Consider the following 24,212-nt stretch of genomic DNA (forward strand, 5'->3'; position numbering starts at 1 on the left):
ATGATCGAAACATTTTAAATAACTTCTCCAGAAAACAATTATCAGAGCCTGTCTGACTCTAATGAAAGGTCCTTCATGTTGACATCTGTCCCTTATTTTGCCTGATTTTAATACATTTTAATGGATTGTCTGACGGTGGTGACAAAAAGTGTCCCACCACTTAGAAACCTTATAAAACATGAATGTGTTGTAGAAAAACAGTTTTTATTGATACGAGAGATTATTCAGTGTTGCTTTTGATGAAAAAAGAACAAGTGTCATATATTTGACATTATAATGATGCAATTAAATTTAATGGGATAATTGTGCTCCAGACATTTTATTTTTAAGCCCTAATAACATCTACAATTTTAAATATTTTCACTTTTAAACATAACAGCAGTTAATATTGGAAGAATCACTGTTATGAGAATATACCTAAGAAAATGTTTACTTCTCAGACCACCCAAAGTTACATAGTGCTACCTTTAAAAAAGGAAATAGTACTTAATGATACATTTTGGTACAAAGACAGTAATTTTCAAGTAATGATAAGCACATACAGCATATGCACATACTTTAACACGCAACTATCAACTGGGGATCACAGAGCCAATTAGCGAAAAGAGGAGCATGGGATACAGGCTCTAGGGAAGGTGAATGGGGGGAAAAAAACATCAAGGGCCTGTGAAGATTAACCAGCACTATTCTAATAAAACAGCTAAGAAAAGTTTTAATTCATTGTGTGTTCTCCGATTCAACTGTAAACAGGTTGAAAAGTACTCTTTCCTTTGAGACTAGATCCATGGAGCACATGAGTACGTCGGAGTTATCCTTCCAATTTAAGGGCTGCCCAGCTATTTAGCATTACACTTCCACAAAGTTGTAAGGACTTGCAAATAAACATTTAAAAAAAAGAATAATCCAAATCGAGGTTGTAGCGGTCAAGATAGGCTTTTCATCTGTAGGATTGGTGAAGCCTCAAAATTGCTTAATCAGACATAAGCTTTAAAGCAACCTCATCTTGCATCAGACCATCCGTGACGGATAAATAGCTATTAATTTCAAATTCCATGTGAGTTATTTTCTCATTCCTTTGAGAGCCAGTCTCACGGGCTGTGTAGTACTTCTTGTTAAAAGCATTACAAAAATGTAGTGTGCAAAATCAGTGCTGTGCTGTACCCCTTCGATGTGTAAGTAAATGATAGTCTTCTCAATAGTTACTGTACAATCACTCCATTAGCTAATAGAGCATATACTGGCACATATATGATCAACTTTTTTTACAAAGTTGCTCTCTTTTCTTCAACCTAGCTTCCCAAAGAGGGAAATCATGGAACCTGGTCCTGCAAGAGCCAGAGCCAACTGGCTCCGACTTTTCAGCAGAGTAAGACTACAGCTGCAAGAGGTAACAGCTTGTGTGTGTGTGTGTGTGTGTGTGTGTGTGTGTGTGTGTGTGTGTGTGTGTGTGTGTGTGTGTGTGTGTGTGTGTGTGTGTTTTGTGTAGTGTATGTTTGTGCACGTAGGGGTTCATTCACGTAGTGTGCATTCATTGTATTTGAGCTCACTGACTTTTTGCGTCAACCCCTGCATGACCTTTTGTTACTGTCTTTTTATTTCAGCTTGTATTGACTGGTCCAGCCTTTTCCATTGTTTTGGACATTTCTGTGGATTATTTATATTTTTTGTGTTTATTTAATAGTTTCTGTTTACCCCTTGTGCTGTTGTTTTGCCATTTCATTATCTCATTTTCAGTTTGTTGCCGTCCTCGTAGCGATTTACATAGTAGTCCATTCTGATTACCCATGGCCGGAGCATATGCTCAGGTGGGTGTGGCCACTAGTGTCTTAATCAATCTAATCTATACTGCAATTTTACTGTGCAACTTTTGATATATTTATGGGGAGCCAGGCAACACATAGAAAGCTGCTGTAAACCTGCTTAGTGTCAATTTCAATGACTGGAGTTTATACCCATCATGACTATTTCTGTGCGTCAGTGTGACGTGAGTATCAATGCAGCATGTCATTCTCAGGCAGGCAGACAAAGAACATGTCTTTCAATAATAGAGCAGATAGAATTAGAAGAAAGATTACACGGCCGGCCATCTGGCTGTAATCTACTTTTACTATGATTCCCAAACAAAGAGAATCCACATTTGCTTTCAATATCCACCATTCACTCAGAAAGACACAACTCAGCTGTACAACTCTCTTCTAATCTTCCTCATTTTCTGTCTCCCACTTGTATCACTGTTGATGAACAATGTCCAATAGTATAGACTAATGTGCAATAAATAAGTAAGCACTATCACTAAGCACTTTATTCACAAGTCCTACTAGTGCAATAGGGCAATGTGCAATACACATATGAACTCTTGCACGTTATCCCTACACTGTACTGTACAGTTGTACACAATGCAGCAAAGTCCACTTTAACTAACAGATTATTAAGCACCATCTTTTCAATTGTCAAATGTTTGTTTGTCTGTTTGTTTGTTTATTTTGGTTGTACTCTCTGTGAAGAAGGTTTTTATGAAGTAATCATGCACTGTGCCCAAGCCAAATGTCCCCACGGGGACAATAAAGTCTAACCTAAACTAATTATTAATTTATGAATTCTGCACACACTTGCTGCCATTGTGGCTACAGCTACAAGTGAAACTCACCATGAGATAGTGGTTTTAGCTAAGGAACATCACACAATATCCCTCGATTTTGATACTCTCAGTATAAAGGACAATATAGCACAGCGCACTCCTATGCCTTGCTTCCCACAGTTCTAATGGCACCCTGCTTGCCTCTCTTTCTCATCTCATCTTTCTCTTTCTCCTCAGGCCCGGGGAGAAAATGTTGGCATCGCCCGTCTGCTTTTATCAGCAGGGTAAGTAGCCATGACGCTGGTACCACTATTGAAAATCCATAACTTACCAACTGGAAGGCATGCCCATGGGCTCAATGTCTGAGTGCATCTATCTGCTAATTGCCTCTTCATGTCCAGGTTCTTGCTGACAAAATAGCTCTTGCTGAATCTGGCTCTTGTGCATGTTTTGTGTGTGCAGGATGGGCGGCGCTCTGTATAGCATTGACAGCATGCCAGATCTCAGGAAGAGGAAAGCTGTGCCTCTCGTCAGAGATCTGGTGAGTTTCTGCACTAATCTCTTTAGATTCCCCTGAATAAGAGTCTCCCGTCTCCCCAGTCCATCCATCACTTTGCTATAGGCAGTCTCTTTGCAGTGTCATCTACTAAACCTCCCTCCCTATTTTCTTGTCTGATTCTCTGCTGCTCCTTTCTCATCATACTCCCCTTCTACCTTATTGTTCTTTTCTTTTCATCAGTTCTCCTTCTTTCTCTCCTTTTCCTCTCTATCTTATCGGCCCACTGCACTACATCCACTCACACAGTACTACTACTACCACTACACACAGATGACACAGTTCGCTGCTATAGAAGCCTGACAGGGTGAGCTGTAGGGTCAGGGGGTCATCTGACTAACTCTGATTCCTCCTAGATGCTGTCACATAACAGACCTTTCATCACCCCGTGCTTCAATCAACCCCATGCCTCCCCCACTCTGTCTGATAAGGGATAAGGCTGACTGGGGAAATACAAATCCACTGGAGCAAGCTGTAACTCATTCATACAAGGCACTTCCCTACAGTATTTTGTACTATTTATTAGACAGCACCAGATGGCTTTATCACTTTTCTTTTGTAAAATGACAGGAAGCTCCTGTTTAACTATACATTAAACATGGAATATGGATAGACACACAAACAGGCATGTTTCACCTTGTCAGAAAGACAAATAAAGAAAACAAGCAGATAACTATAAGGAAATATCTTTTTCTCTCGCTGGAAGTCAGAGAGAAGATGGATTGATTGAATGAGCAGCCGCAAGTTAGCCTGGTCCAACCAGACCATCGTACTTCATTTGAAGTGAAATGAAAATTGAGCGGAAGTAGGTAGGCGGGCGGAGCCAGGCTAGCCGCAAGTCTGGAAGCAGGGGAAACATTTTACCTGGCCAACCCCCCTTTAAAATGTTAACTTGTTTCATGTGCAGAATAAACAATATTAACTATAACATTCTAGTTAGGAAACTTTAATTGTGTTGGTAGGCAGACTTTATTAGCTTCAGGCTAGGCTTAAAGCGCTAGCTGGGTCTAGTATTTGTGCTAAGCTAAGCTGGCTAACTCTTGGCATAGAGCAAATAGGTCAAATGACAAAAGCATTTTCTGTAATGGATATCAACTGCCAGGCAAACACGTCAGATCAAAGTTCTCCACACACAGGGAATTAGTTCAGGTGACTGTTTTCCTTATTAATCTTGCTGTCACAAAGTAACTGTAACTAAGCACTCATAGACAGTCATGGCAGGTGCGCCTGCACATTTATCTCCCTGTCTCTCCCTGTCGCTTTCCCGAAGGCTCACACACTTGTCAGTGAGTGGCTCCGGTAATTGATTGGACAAGGTGGGATCCTGGCTGAATAAACAGTGATCACAGACTATTCTTAACAGTGACTTTCTTGCCCCTGTATTTTTGCCTTGTTAATTTGTGTTTTTTTTTTTATTTAATAAAAATAACTACAGTATGCACACAATCATTTTTGAACCAGTCAACATGTTTAGCTCTCTATGGACATGACTCCCTCTTTCTTGCCTTTTTTCTAATCTTGAATCTCTCCCTTGTTCCTCCCACCTTCACTGCACTGCCACAGGCTATGGTGAGTAACGCCAACACCATTTCCTATTAAAAGACTTCAAGGTTGTGAAGGGAGACTAGTTTTCTCTTATCTTACCAGCATGTTCGTCACTCTTATTTGACAAAGCACTTTTTAAATTCCGCAGCTGTCACCTCTAGATTGCTGTAACTGTTCAGGGGCACATTGCCAGACAGGCAGTAATAATAGACATTGTCTCATAGGCTGCACTGAGATTTGTCTTGATAAAAAAAAACAAGATACTGAGGTTGTGAGCTGAGAGAAAGTGAAACCCTCTTCTCTCTTGCCACTCCAGTCCTTGGTTCAGAACTCCAGGAAGGCAGGCATCACCTCGGCCCTGACGTCCAGCACCTTGCATAATGAAGAACTGGTTAGTGCTCACCTGATTCATTCAAATTAATCTCACATTGAGACAAAGGCCATTCAAGTGAATTCAACATTCTGTTCCTCTCTTCTCTGTTCTCTTGCAGAAGAGTCACGTCTACAAGAAGACCCTGCAGGCCCTCATATATCCCATCTCCTGCACCACTCCGCACAATTTCGAGGTGTGGACGGCCACCACGCCCACGTACTGCTACGAGTGTGAGGGGCTGCTGTGGGGTATTGCTCGCCAGGGCATGCGCTGTACCGAGTGTGGAGTCAAATGCCACGAGAAGTGCCAAGATCTACTCAATGCAGACTGTCTGCAAAGTAAGCGGAATGTTGGAAAAAAGTCACCCCTTCTTTAGACTGATAAGCCATTGATAAGAGGAAACGGCTAGCTGAAAATGGGAATTCACTTATATGTCTGTGTGTAATGCAAGGCTTCAGCCATATACGCCATAGTCAAGAGACTGTAAGCTAAGCTTAGCATAACAACTGGAAACCAGTGGGAACTGCTAGCGTGGCTCCAAAGGCGAAAAAATATTAATAATTGTATTTTGGTTTTTGTAGCGATTAAGCAGATGAGCTTTAAGCTATTAGTGAGCTTTTTTGATGCAGACTTTGTTTCGTAGAGACAGAGCCAGGCTAGCTTCATATTAACAATACACATACAAGAGTGGAATGGATCTTTCTCATATTACTCTTTGCAAGAACGAGCAAGAATAATTTCCTAACTGTTCCTTTAAATGGGTGTGATTTAAAAAAAATTGTCTTTCAATCAGCGATGATGCTCTATGATATACAGTATTGGAGCTTAAGCTTAGATGCCACATCACACCGATTGGACTTGCTGTGTCAGTACTGCCTCTTTCTATCTTTAATAACAGCAAACTATCTCGTCCATCTTTTTCCTCGTATCTCTATTTGTCAATGCCAAGCACATAGTCCTCCTCCTCCTTCTTCGCTCACTCCTCTTGTCTTATTTTCCTTCTTTGGACGAGAGGATATTAAAAGCCATTTGTCTTTTGTTGTCATCCACCTCGCTTTTCCGCTCTCTCTTACTCAGCATTTCATAGCTCTGCAAATGTGTCCGCCTAGTACAGTCTTCTCTGCTCTGTATTTGAAAATTGAGATCCGTATCATCCATGCAATTTTCTCCCCTGTTTTTGTTTTATCTTCAATGACTGTATGGCAAGTACACAAACTCACACAGATTAACTCTTTATGGTTATTTATTTATTGCATCACTTAAAATGAAAATGTCACATGTATTACTCTAAAACAGTAGAAAAATAAATAACTTGCATTTCTTGCAAAAAAAATAAATTAACTTGAATAATGCCATGTAAAAAGTAGAACAAAAATTAAAAACAAATTGTGAAAAATATATTTTTTTACAGAATAAAACAACAACAACAATGAAATAATCGACAAGGGCAAAATTACGTCGGTTAGAGGTCTTGAATGTCGGTTTCAATAAATCGCCCAGCCCTAGGTACCAATGTTTCCTTAAAGAGTCTTATCCGTTTGTATCTGTGGCTAACCAGGAGCAGCAGAGAAGAGCTCCAAACACGGGGCGGAGGACCGCACACAGAACATCATCATGGTTCTCAAGGACCGCATGAAGATCCGCGAGAGGAACAAACCTGAGATCTTTGAGCTCATTCAGGAAATGTTCGCTATCGTCAAGGCAACGCACGTGGGCCACATGAAGCAGATCAAACAAAGCGTGCTCGATGGCACCTCCAAATGGTCGGCCAAGATCTGCATCACAGGTGAGAGCGATTAGTCCTATTAGTGCATTACAGTCTGTTTGAATGGTGACAGTGCCAGGGTTTTTGTGTCTATAAACAAAGACAAGCTGGCGTTTGTATAGAAAGAGCATTTGTGATGATTTCAAAGGCTTCTTTGTAAATCCTACCCATACTATTTTTTGTTTGTCTCTCTCTAGTGTTGTGTGCCCAGGGTCTCCAAGCCAAGGATAAAACGGGTTCCAGTGATCCTTATGTCACCGTACAGGTGGGAAAGACCAAAAAGAGGACCAAGACCATCTATGGCAACCTCAACCCTGTCTGGGAGGAGACGTTTAATTTGTGAGTTTAGACCTTTTGGAAGAATTACGGGAAATGTGTGTGGTATGGCTGCAGATAATTATTATAAAATAATAATAGTTTTTATTGCTACTAAAGATGTTGTTTTTTTGTTACAGTTTATCAATGACATATATTAGAATAAAACATGAATCAAGATTTCTCAGAGACTTAATATGAAATGTTCAAATGGCTTGTTTTGGCCACAAACAGTCAAACACCCCTAAACTAATCAATTTACAATTCATAAATGACCTTAAGAAATGGTCGATGTTCCTGATGTTTTTAAATAGCTATGATTTTCTCATTCTTCTATTACAAGAAATGTATTTAAATAAGTTCTCGTATTCTATTAAATGAGCCATGATCGTAACTCAACTCTCAATGTAACTCTCCACATTTGGTAGCTGTGGCTGACTCTGTGCTTCTGTGTGCTTTAGTGAATGTCACAACTCTTCAGACCGCATCAAGGTGCGAGTGTGGGACGAGGACGATGACATTAAGTCTCGCGTGAAGCAGAAGTTCAAACGGGAGTCAGACGACTTCCTGGGTCAAACCATCATCGAGGTCCGCACCCTGAGTGGAGAGATGGACGTCTGGTACAATCTGGGTCAGCTGCATCCCGTTTCATTTATTACATATAGTCCACAGCGCTTGTAGTTTATTGATAGCACATCAGTTCTATGACTGACCTAACTTCTCTTCTTCCAGATAATTTTTCAGCACACAGTTTGGTAACTGTGTTACTGTGTGTGTGTCTATGTGTGTTCGTGCTCTTCACAGACAAGCGCACAGACAAATCAGCTGTGTCCGGAGCTATCCGCATGCACATTAATGTAGAGATCAAAGGAGAGGAGACGGTCGCCCCCTATCACGTTCAGTACACCTGTTTGCATGAAGTAAGCTCAGTGTGTGTGTTTCAACTGCCAGAAAGTGGTGAAATATATCTATTCAAGAGTTGTACATCTTTGGGAATATTGCCATTTTTCCTCCATTCAATGTACATATTATATACGTATATATCTTTCTATATTTCTTTTTTGATACATTGCAACTTTACTTTACTTCCGTCACTGGATTTGGCTGTGTATCTGTGCAGGGTCACCCTAATGAGCCATACAAAACGAGTTAATGTTCTCCACTAGATATTCACTTCCATAATGGATCCATTCCAAATGAAACAAGAGTTAATACTGTGTGAAGTTTGCTTTGTTCTCATCAGATAAAAAAAACACTTCAAGAAATCAGGACACATTTCTAGCCAGGCTCCGTTTCTTGAAACTGATTGATTGTAGACCACTCACAACCTTTGTGTTGAGTCATTACACAGCCCATTACTTAACAGAGCATATTAGCTGAACCGTAACGGACAAATGACCGCTGTTATTGCCGCACATAAGTGGCCATAAAATACGTAGCCATCTCGCAATGCTTTACAGCAGCAAAGCGCAGTTTGCTCGAGTAGTCAAGACAGCACCTTGTGTTGGCCTCACACTATAGTTGAATGGCTATTGATGTAGCACAGCCCACAGTAATCTGATAGCAGCTTGTAAAGTGCTCCGTTTTTGTTACAATGAATCTTGATTACAAGTGCTCAGCACCGTTTTGCAATGATAGAATTGATGAACCAATCATTAGTACACGTGGACTAGTAGTGGCCCACACTTAAAACAACCATGGTCACATGCTCTTTATGTCTTCTCTCTATGTATCTGTTTCTCAATACATCTCCTTCACTTCTCCCCCTAACTCTTGTTCTCCTCTGTGTAGAACCTCTTCCACTATGTGACAGATATCCAGAACAACGGCGTGGTGAAGATCCCCGATGCCAAAGGGGACGATGCGTGGAAGGTGTACTTTGAGGAGACTCCCCAGGAGATCGTAGATGAGTTTGCCATCCGTTATGGAGTGGAGTCCATCTACCAAGCCATGACGTATGTTACCGTCTGAAAGCCAGACTTCCAGAAAACCACTACTTGAAAAAAATCAAACTAAAATAATGTGTTTTTTGCATACATTGTCGGTTGTTTTCATGCGTCAAGCTCTCTGTGAAAAAAAACACTGTCTTTGCTTACACGTCCCTCTGTCCTTCTTTTTGCAGTCACTTTGCCTGCCTGTCATCTAAGTACATGTGCCCAGGTGTGCCTGCGGTGATGAGCACCCTACTGGCTAACATCAATGCCTACTACGCTCACACCACCCAGGCTACCAACAACGTCTCTGCCTCGGACCGCTTTGCTGCCTCTAACTTTGGGGTGAGTCACTGCAGAACCTTTTCATGATCCCAATTTCCCTATTCTCATTTAATATCCTGGCGCTGAGCCCTTTCTATCTTAAGAAATGTGGAGTGTCGATGTGGCTGAACGAAATGATTCCATTATGCTAGGATTGAACAGATTAGCTTTAACAAACCAAATTCACAATTCAAGATAGTTTAAGTATGGATGGAAGCCTTTTTTGACATTGTTGGAAAAAAATGTACAGTGCAGTAACTGCTTGATTCATGTATTTTTTATTTTATTAAACTCTGTATAGACTGCTTTATCATTAATACTGACGGATTTTTAGGCAATCCATCTTTTGAGCTATGTTTTATTTTTGTCTTTTGTTGTTGGTGTATGTGTCTTTGTTTTGTTTTTAAAAAGCTTTAAAAAAAGAAGAAATGTGGAGTGTCTGCGATATGTTTGGTAATGTTAAAAATCTGTTGCCACGTGTGTTTTAATGCCCACAGAAAGAACGATTTGTCAAGCTACTGGACCAGCTTCACAACTCTCTGAGGATTGACCTGTCCATGTACCGAGTAAGATTGCTCTCCGTCTGTACTGTTTGCACTCATACAGTATTATCTTCAGGCGGTTCATAATAGATAAAACCGCATTGTAAAAACATCAACATACCTCCCCTCTTTTTCTCTACTGTACTTCTCCTTTCTTCCTCTGATTTTCTTTCTTCCCATCTTACACTTTGCGAGAAACAACAGTCAAAGAAATGCAGCCGGATGTATTAATGAGAACGACAGCTCCTCTTGAAACACACACAGAAACATTTAGGAAACACTGCACAAACCCATGCAGCAACAACACATGTGCCACGGAGCAAGGATTCTGCTGGCAGTGGAAATGGTGTTGCCATGCTGGATACTGAACAAGGATGGATATGATGATGTCATCTGTTGTTATCTGTTCTCACTGGATTTCTTCTTCTTTGTCTGACCGCAGAACAATTTCCCCGCCAGCAGCCCCGAGAGGCTGCAGGATCTCAAGTCCACGGTGGACCTCCTCACTAGTATCACTTTCTTCAGAATGAAGGTACTATGCACTGCAGCTACCCACAGGACGGCCATTGTATTCAATGTGATACACGTATAATAAATAAACTAGAAAATTAACTTTGTATTACATTTTTGAAAATCATATTTTATTGGTGAATGAATGTCTCTCTCTCTCTCTCGCGTGTGTGTGTGTGTGCGTGTGTGCGTGTGTGTGTGTGTGTGTGTGTGCGTGTGTGTGTGCGTGCGCGTGCGCGTGCGTGCGTGCGTGTGTGTGTGTGTGTGTGTGTGTGTGTGTGTGTGTGTGTTCAGGTCCAAGAGCTCCAGTCTCCACCCAGAGCTAGTCAGGTAGTGAAGGACTGTGTCAAAGCCTGTCTCAACTCCACCTATGAGTATATCTTCAACAACTGCCACGAGCTCTACAGTCGGGAGTATCAGACTGACCCGGTAAGAAACAGAAATATTTTTAATATAGCTATATATTTTTATTTTTTTTGCAAATAAATGATAAAGAAATAGAGAGAGAGAATGCAGATGAAGGAGCAATGAGCTCAGCATATTATCATGTTATATACCACTGGTTTTATCAAGTGAATCTGTGAATTTCAGAGAGTTGTTGCAATCTTTTCCAAACCTTACCTGCAGTTTTCTTTTCATAACTTATCATGAAAAGAAAGATGTCCTTGACTAATAAGATTGCATGGCTTAAAATATGCTGTGTAAAAAATCTTCCTTTGCTTGTTTTCTGTATCATTCTTCAAACTCTGACACTTTTGTGCGTGCTTGCACATACCTGTGTGACTCTTCCATCCATCACTCCTTTCTAGAACGAGTCCTCATTAAATTGTAAGGTGTCCCTCATGAATTTAGAAGAAGCATTTTTTCCTTTGAATACATTTTTTTTTCCTAGGGACGTTGCTATATTTTGTCTAAGGGTGTATTCACACATGGAAAGTCCTTTAGTTCACTTGCTTTGGTCCAGACCAAATAGAGTTTAGATTTTTTTTGTTTGGTGTGGTCCACTTTCATATTGCCCCTTTTGCAAGTGAACCAGCATTACGAAGCAAAACCACACGTAATCTGAGGTCATTCATTCATTGGACAGACATTCTGGGGTGGAGAGAAGCAGGAAGAACGAAGTAAAAACTGCGAAATATATCATTGATATATAATACGGGGTTAAAAATAATAAAAAGGCCTACATCTAGCCTATAAATAAAGAAGAAGAAAATCTAATTATTGTTGTTTCATATGGTTATAATATGTAGCCCTATGTCAATGCCACGTTATGTGGCTTGTAGCCTACGATGTGAAACATAATGTATAGCCTACTGTATTTTTGCTGTTGGACGCGCGGCTCGAGAGAAGAATAGGCTCAAGCTAACACTCAGCTGATTAAGCAGTGTATCAGCTGGGTGTCAGTTCGGCGCAGTTCAGTTCCAAACTGACACAGGGACAGTATTGACGGTCACGTTGGGAAGAAAAATAAAAACACACACTTCATGCAAAGCGCAGCGTGAACCTGTTGGCACTGTGCGGGAGACGCTCCCCTCTCCATCGGATCGCTGAACATATCATATCAGCATGTGTACGCGTCATTATCAACTGTAATATTTTCGCTCGGGGCTCCCGGTCAAACCACAACTAATCTTCCTAACAACGGCGACAACAACACTTTCCCATAATGTGAAGCTGATGGCGATTAAAGAAAAAAAAGAAAATAAAAGAAATCAAAGGCGCAGTGCTTCCTGCAATTGGGTCGGATCGAGTCCGGCCAAATTCACACCACAAACGAACTGCAGCAGAGTTCGTTTTGAAGCGCATCGAGACCACCTCTTCAGCTGGGTCTCAGTCCGCTTGTTTGGTCCGCCCCCGAGTGCGATTGCTGTATTCACACCTGCCTGAAAGATGCGCACCGAAGGCAGAAGTGCACCTGAGTTCGTTTCAACCAAACTAAACACGGCATGTGTGAATACACCCTAAGTCTCTGCCAGGTAATTCTTCACACTTTTTTGGTTGTTTTGGTTTTTCCAGCATAAAGAGGTCGTCCAGACAGTTGACATTCTGAGTCTGTTTGAAGCTGCTTAACTGATTATTATGTATGAGTTGTTGAATTATCAACACTGTCAGAATCCCCCACCCCCATCTGTAGACTCTGCACGTTTAGTGGTTGTTGTGGTTGTACACTGAACAAAGCGAAAAGCAGGCTAAACTCCCCCCAAAAAGGATGTTGTGCTTATTCTAGATGCTTATTGTAACTCCATTGTGTCACTGCTTTTTTTGGCCAGGTCAAACAGGGTGCCGTAGCTCCAGAGGAGCAGGGACCTAGCATCAAGAATCTGGATTTTTGGTCCAAACTCATCACGCTCATCGTCTCCATTATAGAGGAAGATAAGAACTCCTACACTCCCTGCCTTAACCAGTATGTCTCTGCTCTCCTCCTATATGCACTTTTCCTCTTTCCTCCTTGGTCGCATTTTCTTTAAATTTTTCTACCATTCAGCCTGAGCCTCATCTGCTAAATGGTAGAAAAATGAAAGAGAATGGTAAAAGTGCATATTCAGTAAGCCTTCCGTCCTCTCTCCTCCGTCAAGATTTCCCCAGGAGCTCAACGTGGGTAAAATCAGCGCTGAGGTGATGTGGAACCTGTTTGCTCAGGATATGAAGTACGCAATGGAGGGTGAGTGCAAGTCAATGACAGATGATATTTTAAACCAAGCCTTGTCAAAGCACCGTTAAGCTAAATGTAGCCGCTAACTGCGATTTTGTTGTTCAAGCACAAACAACCAAATAGACCAATGAGCTGAATTAAAATATAAAAGTTATAAAAAATATAGTTTATATAAGCTATACACTGATGATTACTAATGAAAAGTTCATTTTCATCTATTAAACAAGCATGCCAAGTGTATTATCGTACTTATCGCACAGATAGGATTAACGGCTGTTTTTGTGTTGGTCCAGGCACACAGCCAGTAGATATGAAATGTATGAGTCCCTGAGGATATGTCTTTATCTCTGGGTCAATTCCTCCTGTATGCACAATAGATCAGTGGAAATTGCAGGTAGGCATAGCTTAAACAGCCCGGGGTGAGATGTGCTTTTTACTCAACATGCATTTGTCCGCTTTATTCTCTCTCTCTCTCTCTCTCTCTCTCTCTCTCTCTCTCTCTCTCTCTCTCTCTCTCTCTCTCTCTCTCTCTCTCTCTCTCTCTCTCTCTCTCTCTCTCTCTCTCTCTCTCTCTCTCTCTCTCTCTCAGAACATGAAAAGAATCGCTTGTGCAAGAGTGCAGATTACATGAACCTGCACTTCAAGGTCAAGTGGCTGTACAACGAGTACTGCAAAGACCTGCCCTTCTTCAAAAGCCGAGTGCCTGAATATCCCGCGTGAGTAGCAACTCCCCCCATCAGTGTTTTTTTTTTGCAACGCCAATCTTCTACTGAGGACTGGAAAAAACTCCTCTTATTGGATCCTCCTATTTTCTATACACTTCCATATGTGTTTTTGCCCCCCTGCGTAGGTGGTTTGAGCCATTTGTCATCCAATGGCTCGACGAAAACGAGGAGGTGTCTCGGGACTTCCAACATGGCGCTCTGGAGAGGGACAAAAAAGATGGGGTAAAAGTTTCCAGCTCTTCTTCTTCTTCTTCTTCTTCTTCTTCTTCTTCTTCTTCTTCTTCTTCTTCTTCTTCTTCTTCTTCTTCTTCTTCTTCTTCTTCTTCTTCTTCTTCTTCTTCTTCTTCTTCTTCTTCTTCTTCTTCTTCTTCTTCTTCTTCTTCTTCTTCTTCTTCTTCTTCTTCTTCTCTCTCCTTATCTCCCCTTCACTCCTGTGGACACACACTGTGACTCACTGCTGTTGTTCTTGCGGAATTACTATAATCCATCCATTGTCCTCCCTCTGTCACACTCAAAGATATCAGCCCAAGTTTCCTCCCGCCTCCCACACTCTCTCCCCATTGCCTCTCCTGCACTCTTCAAAGGGAACTACCAAAGCACAGAAAAAAGGACTCAAAAGCAGAACGTGTGTCTGGGCTAAGAGGATTTTTTTGTCAAAGCACTTTGTCGTATAAAGCAGACGTTTAAGGAAGCCTGGTTAAGACAAGCATGTGCTTAAGGAGGGAGATAACTCCGTGACAGCAGGATATTGTGAAGTAATGGCCTTATTCCAGAAGGTTTTGACTGCAGAAAAAAAGCTGTCCTCACCTCATTACCCAGACTCCCCTGGAGGAGCCCCTGCTACACACTCATCTCTTGGCCAATTAGGGACCAGGCGCTAACCTGGCAGCCAATTACAAGAAGGCAGAGAGAAGTTTCCAACTGTCACCGGATGGCTGTTTAACTGGCCATATGTCTGGTTGGCTGTCGGGGGGTCTGATGTTCCGTTACATGTGGGTGAAAGACATCAAAGGTCCACTTAAATATAGCACCTAGTCAGTTTATATGGTCTAAGGTGCCAATAGGTCACATCTTGCTAGCCTCCCTTGCTAGCTTCACACCTGCTACTCATCCCTTATAACTTTCTCACGTTATTTTCTCCCCTCCATTTTTAAAAAGAAATCTTGCACACCTTTCTCTGCCCTACAGTTCCAGGTCACATCAGAGCACGCTCTCTTCTCCTGTTCGGTGGTGGACGTGTTTTCCCAGCTCAACCAGAGCTTCGAGATCATCAGGAAGCTAGAGTGTCCGGATCCGCAGATCGTAGGACACTACATGAGACGATTTGCTAAGGTAGAGGACTAGCCAAAATGTTCAGTTTTCTAGTCAAGTCATAACATAAAAAAGTATAGGGTCATAAAAAGCACAGGCAACCATATAATGTAACAATTAAAAAAAACCCTGATGATTTATGACCTCGCTTCCCTCTCCAGACCATCAGCAATGTGCTTCTGTCCTACGCCGACGTCATCTCCAAGTGCTTTGCCAACTACGTCAGCATGGAGAAAGTGGTGAGTGGTGGAAGACTTGGTGAACTCATGCAAAGTTACAAAATTCAAGTCAATTCTATGAAAAGTCAATCGTTGTCCTTGTGGGGGATTTTTTTTTAAACTTTTAATTAAGTCCCATTATGTGTCACCTTCCTGTCTTCAGCCCTGCATCCTGATCAACAACATCCAACAGCTGAGAGTTCAGCTGGAGAAGATGTTTGAAGCCATGGGTGGAAAAGATGTGAGTGATTCTCTTCCTCTTTTTTTGGTCCTCTCTCAACAACAAGGTATTGTTAACTAGTAGCTCTGTTGGCCTGTTCTAAAAAATCGTATAAATCCACGTGTCGGTTCGTGACGTGTGTGTGTGTGTGTGTGTGTGTGTGTGTGTGTGTGTGTGTGTGTGTGTGTGTGTGTGTGTGTGTGTGTGTGTGTGTGTGTGTGTGTGTGTGTGTGTTTTCCATACTTCCATACTTCTTTAACATCCATACTTTTAGCTGTGTGTGGAGGCCAGTGATTTCCTGAAAGACCTGCAGATTAAGCTCAACAATGTCATGGACGATCTCAGTCGGGTCTTTGCCGTCAGGTAGGAATACACACTCGACACACATGATTCTGACATTAATGCGATGTATATATTTAGACGGACCAAATTCTTCTCTCTTCTACTGTTTTTTTGCCTTCTGTAGTTTCCAGCCTCAAATAGAGGAGAATGTGAAGCAAATGGGAGACATCTTGGCTCAGGTGAAGGGAACCTCCAATGTGGGAAACGCCAGCAGCGTGGCCCAGGACGCTGACAATGTCCTGCAGCCCATCATGGAGTTCCTGGACAGCAAGTGAGGCAGCCTGCTACATTAAACAGGGATAGTTCATTTAGTTAGTTCATATTTGGGCATTTTCATTATTTTCACCTACTTAGACAAACTCATAGATGCATGTATTTTTGTCTCTGAACAAAATGGGAATGTATGTTGAACGGTGTGGTCATCATAGTTTGGCTCAATGTGTAGTGTGTGAGTTGAAATTGCAGCTTGGTAAGGAGCGAGACACAGAAATGTAATATATTTTTCTAATAATTTCCCTGTACCTTTTGAGAGGAATTTATACTTGAATTCCACAGTCATGTATAGATTGTGTCAAGCTACTAACACGCAAACTACTCATTAAGACATAAAGACTAACACACTGACGCCAGGTGAGTAGAAACTTTAGTGAAATTCTGAATGTGTGCATTGAGCTCTTTTAGGTAACCACCTCAAATATTTTCATCTTTCCTGCTCTATTCATTTAAATATATATATATGTATTTTCAGGGAAACAGTGTGAGCGTCCCTCTCACGTTGCTTATTATTATTTATCTTCCCTTTCTTCTATGCCCCCCCCCCCTCTCCTGCCAGCCTGACTTTGTTTGCTAAGATCTGTGAGAAGACTGTGCTGAAACGTGTGTTGAAGGAGCTGTGGAAGCTGGTGATGAACACCATGGAGAAGACTATCGTTCTTCCGCCTCTCACAGACCAAACGGTGAGAGCACTCGGGCACACAGGCCTAAAAACACACATGCACACACACAGAGGCATACAATCATACAAATACACACAATAATAATAAACTACATGTGCTATGTTGTCATGTCGTCGCTGACATGACAAACACACACACACACACACACACACACACACACACACATGCATCACTGGGATCTGTTTTCCAGAAGGCTTACTGATTATTTCAAAGTGATATGAATATTTGATATGTTCTGATGAAAATGATATACAAAACATGAAACATACAAACACACCCGCACACGCACAAATACACACCTCCTCCTCAACAGCAAAAAGGAGGAGGTGGTGGAGAAACACAAAGGCAGACATGTTGTGTTTTTCTTGCAATTCAAGATGGCCCACTTATGAACAGAAAAAGCAAGCTGCTTTTGCATCACACATCTACATGGCATTCTATCCACTTCTTAACCCCTACACGCATTATATTTAACATCGCCCCCAGTGCTTTCATTCATCTAAACAATCAAGATGAAACCCTTTTCAAAAAGACAAAGGGGGGAAAAAGGAAAAAAAAGGAGTGCACCATATCATCCTAACACCAGCTCATGGCTGCTCTCCAGTATGTCAGCCAACAATTATTTGGAGGAGATTCCTGATTTTACGAGTAACTCACAACAGAGTGGCAGAGTGGCATTTGTTTTTGCCCAAAGGATCTGGCCCCATTTAAAAAAAAAATGAATCCTACATTTTGGAAAGCAGCCTCTTGTTTTCTTTTGTTTTGGATATATGTGTTCTTATTTGTGTTTGGTTATTAACTAAAGAGCCTCATATCACTGTCAATGCGGTGATGATTCGTCACTGGGTTTCCACATAGAGTGCTATAGCCAGTATCGAGACTACTGCTTCAGCCTCAGCAGTCATAGGGACTCCCAATTGAGTTTACCAAATATAAACAAGTGGGAGGATTATAATACACTCCATTAGTAGAGCTCTGAATAGGTGGAAATGTTGTATTGAAGTTATTGGAATACTGGCCCCGTCTCACCTCTGTACCTCTCTACCTAGACAGGTTATCAATTGGTCCACCTCCCTCAGCCGTGGGGCCCAAAACTTTTTTTTTTATTGATGTGGGGCTCTTTGCAGCTTTGACTGACCCTTCTCTCTGGTTGTTGTCGTTGTTGTGATTACTATTACATCCCGCTCCCACCGCTCTCCTTCCACAGATGATTGTAAGTACAGCACTCCTGCGTGTGTGTCTGTCTGTTCGTCCACGGTGGTTTGGTTCTCTGCTATATGTGGCTGCGATCTTCCCCCTTGTTTTTTTAGAAACCCCCCTCCCCCCTCCCCACCACCACCACCACATCGCACAACCCTCTCCCTTCTCAGATCTGTCCCATCTCTCTTTCTTTTCTTCTTTTTCCTCTTTCCTCCTCTCTTCTCTTCTCCAACACTGTCTCTCTCTGGAGAAGACGGAAAAGCATGGTGCATTCCTGACTGGTTCTGATAGGTCCAACACCCCCCTCAGTAATCTCTAACACCCCCCCCCCCCCCCCCACACCTCTTCTGCTCTCTCTCCCTCCTGAACACTCTCCTCAAACAGGAAGTGGTACTCCTCCTCTCTTGCACCTGGTGTTGCCTTGTTTTCTTCTCATGCATTGTGTCCTTTTTACTGAGACTCTAGTGGGGTGACTCTGATCTCTTGATGGCTTGGTAACTGGTGTCCCCCCCACCCCCTTACCCTTTCCCACCTGTTTGAATTGTGTCCCCCCCCCCCCCAACACCACCCACTGTGGGTCTGTTGCTTGCATCTGATCTATTTCAACACTGCAGTCTCCCCTCGGTATATCGTAGAACACTGTACTGTACCGCACTGCACTGTATGTCTCTGCAGACCTGTCATGTTGGTCTGTCCTGGTTTTATTTCATGTGATGTTGTTAACTTGTTACCATGATGATTTGTAATGCTGGTTTTGTCACTGGACCAAGACGTCATTGGTTTGAATTAATGTTGGTCAAAAAGGCAACAAGGTTGCATTCAAAGTGCAATGCAAAAAAAAAATCCTTTTAATGTCTTAAAACTGTACTGAATGTGATGATTTTAACATTGAGAACTCCAAACCTACATGGTATACTAGTTTTGGAACTAGGATATAAGGATATAAGGAAGCATCTAATTTAACAGAAGACCTTTTAGAATAGTCCATTTATGTGTAATTAGGATTTTACAGGTTACTGCTATTTTATAGTTTGGCCAGTTAAATCTTCAGTATATTATGTACAGTTTATACAACACAACAAATTGAACAGCATGATCATATGGTACATCAATATTGTATGTATAAGTTAATGCAGATATGAGACTTCTCATCTAAATCTAAGACAAAAAGTGTAGTTCCCAAAATGTTTACATATTGCTTTGTCATACACTGATGCGATAGGCCTATATTTTATATAATTGTTTTCATAATTACAATTTGCTGTAAATGGCCTGTAATTGCAAGTGACCTGGCCCTAACTTCAGACCACATAGTGTTCCCGATAATTGTAGTCACTAATAAAACAGCACAGTAGCGTGAGATTGACATAACTGATTTGAACAATTTGCAGGGCACATTTTGTCAAAATACATTTACTCCTGTCAGCATGTGTGCGGTTCATTCTCTGCCAAGCGTCATTTGTTCAACTATGTTTTCTTTGTTTTGTTGAGAACGCACAAAATCTGTTATTGTTGTCTTTGGAGGTTAAGTTAATTAGCCAGCTGAATGGAGCTGACATTTCCGGAAGTGAAAAGTATCCTCAATTAATTTTTTTTTTTAACATTTTGCAAAGCATCATATTCACTTTTGATTGCGTACTCTTCATTGAGGCAATGAGAGTGAAGTCAGACTGCTGGGACTGGCCACGGCTTGAAGTATTAACCACATGCTCTCTTTACAGGGGAGGCTGAAGAATGCTTCTCACAGTGATGTAAGGACTAAACCACTTTAGATCAATGTGTCTTGTCTCCCTCCTCTTATGTCCTCTCTCCGTGTCTCCGTCTCTCTCTCTCTCCCTTGGCTCGCCAGTCAAACAAAGCAGAGGAATTATTCATTGTGATTTTTTCTATTACACAACATTCCTCTATAATGCTGTTTATACAGTGACATGAAATGGTGTAGCTGCCTAGATGCCCAGCCTCACTATGGGCCAATTCACTCTAATCTATAAGTGCAGACATGTGCGGCCCAAGTGCACCACAAAACGTGGTCAATCGTCACTTCATTTTACTGGCTACATTGCTGCAGTGCAACGCAGGAGAAACATATAGGCTGTGGTTCATCAGCATTGCAAGTCAAGTGACGGGTTATGTTACTTAAGCTACATAGTGTAGGACAGTAGTTGGATTACTCCTCCAGGCTAGACTTTCAGTAGATTCGTGTGTGTGTGTGTGTGTGTTTCGGGTACAGGAGTAAGTCTTTTCTTTCTTGCACTCATTCAGAGCTGAGCCCCTTCCCCTTCTCTTTGTACTTAAATGTCCCGCTGTTTGTGTTAGGGTGGGTGTGTGTATGTGCACACGTGTGCGTGTGGATCTGTGCAGTCAAATGTGTTGCAATGAATCAAACACAGACAAGTGTGATAAGAGCACTTGAAGGAAAAAGTACCTTGTCGTTTTTAAGCGGCTTAGAGTGTTTGTGTGTGTGTGTGTGTGTGTGTGTGTGTGTGTGTGTGTGTGTGTGTGTGTGTGTGTGTGTGTGTGTGTGTGTGTGTGTGTGTGTGTGTGTGTGTGTGTGTGTGTGTGTGTGTGTGTGTGTGTGTGTGTGTGTGTGTGTCAGAAATGTCTCTGTCCTCTGTGTGACAATAAGACTTTTACTGCTTCACTGCATTGTCACGACAATAACAAAACTCTTCTTTCCCTTTGCCTACTTTTTCTTCTATCCATCTTTCTCTCGCCTTCCTCTCTTTCTGTCTCTACCAGGGCACTCAGCTCATCTTCAATGCTGCCAAGGAGCTGGGACAGCTGTCCAAGCTGAAGGTACAATATTTGTTTTACACCAATATCCTGTGGGCCTGCTGTCAATGCTTAAGGTCAAGACTCTAAATGCTTAAAATAAATTTTAGAGCACTGGACAGACTTTTCATTATGTTTTGTGTTTGTATTGTTGTGGTCTTCAGGAGCACATGGTGCGTGAAGAAGCCAAAGCCCTCTCGCCTAAGCAGTGCGCTGTAATAGAGCTGGCCCTGGACACCATCAAGGTAAAAACATTGCATGAACACAGACATTCACTGGTAGGCGCCACCTTTAAATATTTGCAATGAACATGTATGACTCGTCAAAATTACAGTATATCACAGTGAAGGATTTTGCATTATTTTCTAATTTGCACAGACATTTGCATGCCCATATTTAAAATGGATGATAAAAAATCAATCTTTTACAACATAGCACAATAAAAAGCATCATCACTTGCAGCAAAGTATGCTTGCAAGCTAATGGAGGACTGCAACAAACACATGTTTTCCATTATAGGCTATACGTTTTTACCTATTTTGTTTTTCATTCAATTAATTAATCATTTAAGAAAAACAACAGTGGAAAAACTCAAGAATAACCGATTTCCTTTAATGTGAGATTAAGAAAAGCAGCTAATTCTCATATTTTAGATTACATACAGTAATTATGAACATTTGGCATTTTTTGCTTGAAAATAAGGATTTACAATTAACAAAATATATGTCGAATACTGTATCTTCCCTCAAATACAGTAATCATCTTAATTATTATTCAACCCATCGTTGCCGCTCTGGACTAATTGTGGAAGCGTTTGAAAATACCTTGTTTCTCATGAGAAACGGTTCTCGGTATTTTCCGAGAAAGTGCCTTCTTGAACAATCTTCTGCCATAGTCGCCGTAAGTCAACAGCTGTCCTCCATTTTGTCCGTCTTGTCATTGTGTATGTCAGCAATATTTCCACGCTGGCGGTGTGGGTCTGAAGAAGACGTTCCTTGAGAAGAGTCCTGACCTGCTGTCTCTCCACTACGCCCTGTCCCTCTACACGCAGGCTACAGACAAACTCATCAAGACCTTTGTCCAGTCACAGAATGCACAAGGTAACCTAATCATCTTAATGTATCTTTTTTTTTTGGCCTTGATATATCCAATATCTTCATTTGCCAAGTGTAAAGTGAATGTCTAATGTTACCTAATTCTCTGAGCTGACTGTATTGCTGTCTCTCTCATAGTGGCCACTCTGCTCAGTGTCTTCCCACTGTTAGGGGTTTCCCAAATGTCAAGCCCTATATCCTGAATATATCTCACCTGCTTTGTAGAGCATGAAGTTGACGCTATAGCCGCACAGTGTTTTTCGCTCTGCTCTGAAATGCTGAGTCTCCTGGTAGCTAGCCAGCCTCCAGAGACACACAGACTATTCTTTACATGATCTGACAACCATTTGCAATGGGAAGAAAACCTACATACACCCCCCCACCCCCTCTCTCTTTTCTCTCACTTCTTTGATTCTCCTGCTCAGCCCTCATCCTACCGTCAGACAGCTAAATAACAGCAATCAACCTTGTGGAAGAGCTGATGCTGACACACACTTGTCCCTGAGCACTGCTGGTAGAAATGCCATTTGAGTGGTTTTAAAATTAAATAAGCAAAATAAATGCCATGTGATCATTGGAGCATTACCTCAGTACTGTTTGAGCTTTGCATGTTGCAGGATTGCACAGCAGATCAGAAGAATTAAAACGAAGAGAAAAAGGACAAAAAGCTTATTTGTTTCATTAAAATAACAAGTTTTCCATCAGGATCTCTCCATCCTTTTAGGGACAAGACTCATCCATGTTGGTGTGTTTGTTCTACTCTCTCTCTCTGCAAACCTCATATGTCTACATGTTTCTTCTTTCTCTGTGTACTCCCTCTCTCTCTGCCCCGTCTGTGGGCCAGTGTTCGACGGGAAGGGGGTGAGGTTCACCACTAGTGAGGATGTTTACCCAGACAAGGGTATGTGGCACTCAGGCTCAGAGCCTGTTGAGACATCCAGGACTACCACAAAGCCTCCAGGCCAAAAGCCCAACTTCCACCACCCTCCACCCCTACCCACCCCCATGTGCATCCTCAAACACCCCTGCCTGCTCAAACTCATCCCAGCAGACAAATACAATGCACAGATTCAACATACATTTCTCTCTTTTTCTCTCTATGTATGCCTTTTTTTGTGCGCGCGCACACACACACACACACACACACACACACACACACACACACACACTATACATGCCCACCATAACAATAAGAACATAGACTTTATGCATTCATGCATGAAATGAACACACTGATGTCTGCATGTACTGAATACATACGTCATTGACGGTATGTATGAGCAGACACTAAAAGCATGATGTGCGGACATCAGAGAAAAAATAATAGAAATGCATTAAAGTATGGAGGAATCCTGATCCAGCATGACGTCAAGGGTCCGACAGAGTGTGTGTGTGTGTGTGTGTGTGTGTGTGTTTGTGTTTGTGCACACAGTCAATGTGCAGTGAGCAGAGCCAGTGTGACTGAGCGAGACTGAGTCCTTAAGGTTGTTGAAGCAGAAGTGCAAAGTGTCAGTGTATGGAAGAAGAAAGACTTAGAGGAAACCCTTGCCTTTCCACGTTACCACCGCTTTGGCTGTGTTTGAAATGAAAGGCTCTGATGAAGAGGACTATGATTATTGTGAAGGTGATGATGGCTGTTGGCTCTAGTTTGTCTGGGAGGGCTCCCCGTCCTTGCCTGCTCTTTCGTCACAAACACACACACTGACAGAGACAGACACACAGAAACACACATTCTAGCTCCCCCGTGCATCACTGTCCTCCCTACAGCAGTGATGAGAAATGGTGCGCAACTCCCCTCCTCACAGACACACACAAACACATACACACACACACACCCACATAGATTAAGCCAATGAGAAACAGTCCCTCCGGTCAGTTGCTCTCATTACTGTCACTTTATATAAGCATCAAAATATTTGACTCACAAATACTCACACAGGATGATGCATTCAGCTAATTCAGGAGAACATTCAACTGTTCAGGTTTTTCAGTCACATATCTGAGTTTCCCTCTCTTGGATCACATGACTGAAAATAATATATATAAGTAACTCTACCTCTATCTGAATTTGTGACCCATAAATTTATCTTAAAAATAAATAATTTTTTTAAGGTGGAATAACTGCTGATCATTGAATATTGTCATTCTTACTCCTGCAGGCTGTGAGCCTATTTCTCATTGAAATAATAACGGTAAATGTGTCAATATGCAGTGAGCTCTGGTGAGGCTTTGGCACACAGTACACGTTTTGAGATGTAATATCTATTCCGGTGAAGATATGC

General features: G+C 41.8%; 1 protein-coding gene across 1 annotated transcript in view; it reads left to right on the forward strand.

Annotated features, from left to right (window-relative positions):
• Window positions 1–24,212, forward strand: part of unc13a (unc-13 homolog A (C. elegans)) — a gene marked incomplete at both ends in the record, with an annotated part of 45,585 nt that overhangs the window by 17,790 nt on the left and 3,583 nt on the right. Inside the window, 28 exons of the mRNA XM_080032116.1 lie at window positions 1,294–1,387; window positions 2,816–2,862; window positions 3,041–3,119; window positions 4,996–5,070; window positions 5,171–5,390; window positions 6,611–6,838; window positions 7,015–7,156; window positions 7,594–7,763; window positions 7,937–8,052; window positions 8,924–9,087; window positions 9,255–9,408; window positions 9,885–9,953; window positions 10,372–10,461; window positions 10,734–10,868; window positions 12,710–12,843; window positions 13,016–13,101; window positions 13,682–13,808; window positions 13,943–14,039; window positions 15,006–15,149; window positions 15,290–15,367; window positions 15,480–15,587; window positions 15,841–15,929; window positions 16,033–16,179; window positions 16,741–16,864; window positions 19,786–19,815; window positions 20,804–20,860; window positions 21,001–21,081; window positions 21,789–21,936. Coding sequence (XP_079888242.1) covers window positions 1,294–1,387; window positions 2,816–2,862; window positions 3,041–3,119; window positions 4,996–5,070; window positions 5,171–5,390; window positions 6,611–6,838; window positions 7,015–7,156; window positions 7,594–7,763; window positions 7,937–8,052; window positions 8,924–9,087; window positions 9,255–9,408; window positions 9,885–9,953; window positions 10,372–10,461; window positions 10,734–10,868; window positions 12,710–12,843; window positions 13,016–13,101; window positions 13,682–13,808; window positions 13,943–14,039; window positions 15,006–15,149; window positions 15,290–15,367; window positions 15,480–15,587; window positions 15,841–15,929; window positions 16,033–16,179; window positions 16,741–16,864; window positions 19,786–19,815; window positions 20,804–20,860; window positions 21,001–21,081; window positions 21,789–21,936 — 3,233 coding nt within the window. The remainder of the gene's footprint in view (window positions 1–1,293; window positions 1,388–2,815; window positions 2,863–3,040; window positions 3,120–4,995; window positions 5,071–5,170; window positions 5,391–6,610; window positions 6,839–7,014; window positions 7,157–7,593; window positions 7,764–7,936; window positions 8,053–8,923; window positions 9,088–9,254; window positions 9,409–9,884; window positions 9,954–10,371; window positions 10,462–10,733; window positions 10,869–12,709; window positions 12,844–13,015; window positions 13,102–13,681; window positions 13,809–13,942; window positions 14,040–15,005; window positions 15,150–15,289; window positions 15,368–15,479; window positions 15,588–15,840; window positions 15,930–16,032; window positions 16,180–16,740; window positions 16,865–19,785; window positions 19,816–20,803; window positions 20,861–21,000; window positions 21,082–21,788; window positions 21,937–24,212) is intronic.

This window comes from Ammodytes marinus, assembly GCF_949987685.1.
Source record: "Ammodytes marinus genome assembly, chromosome: 8".
NCBI classification, from domain to species: Eukaryota; Metazoa; Chordata; class Actinopteri; order Uranoscopiformes; family Ammodytidae; genus Ammodytes; species Ammodytes marinus.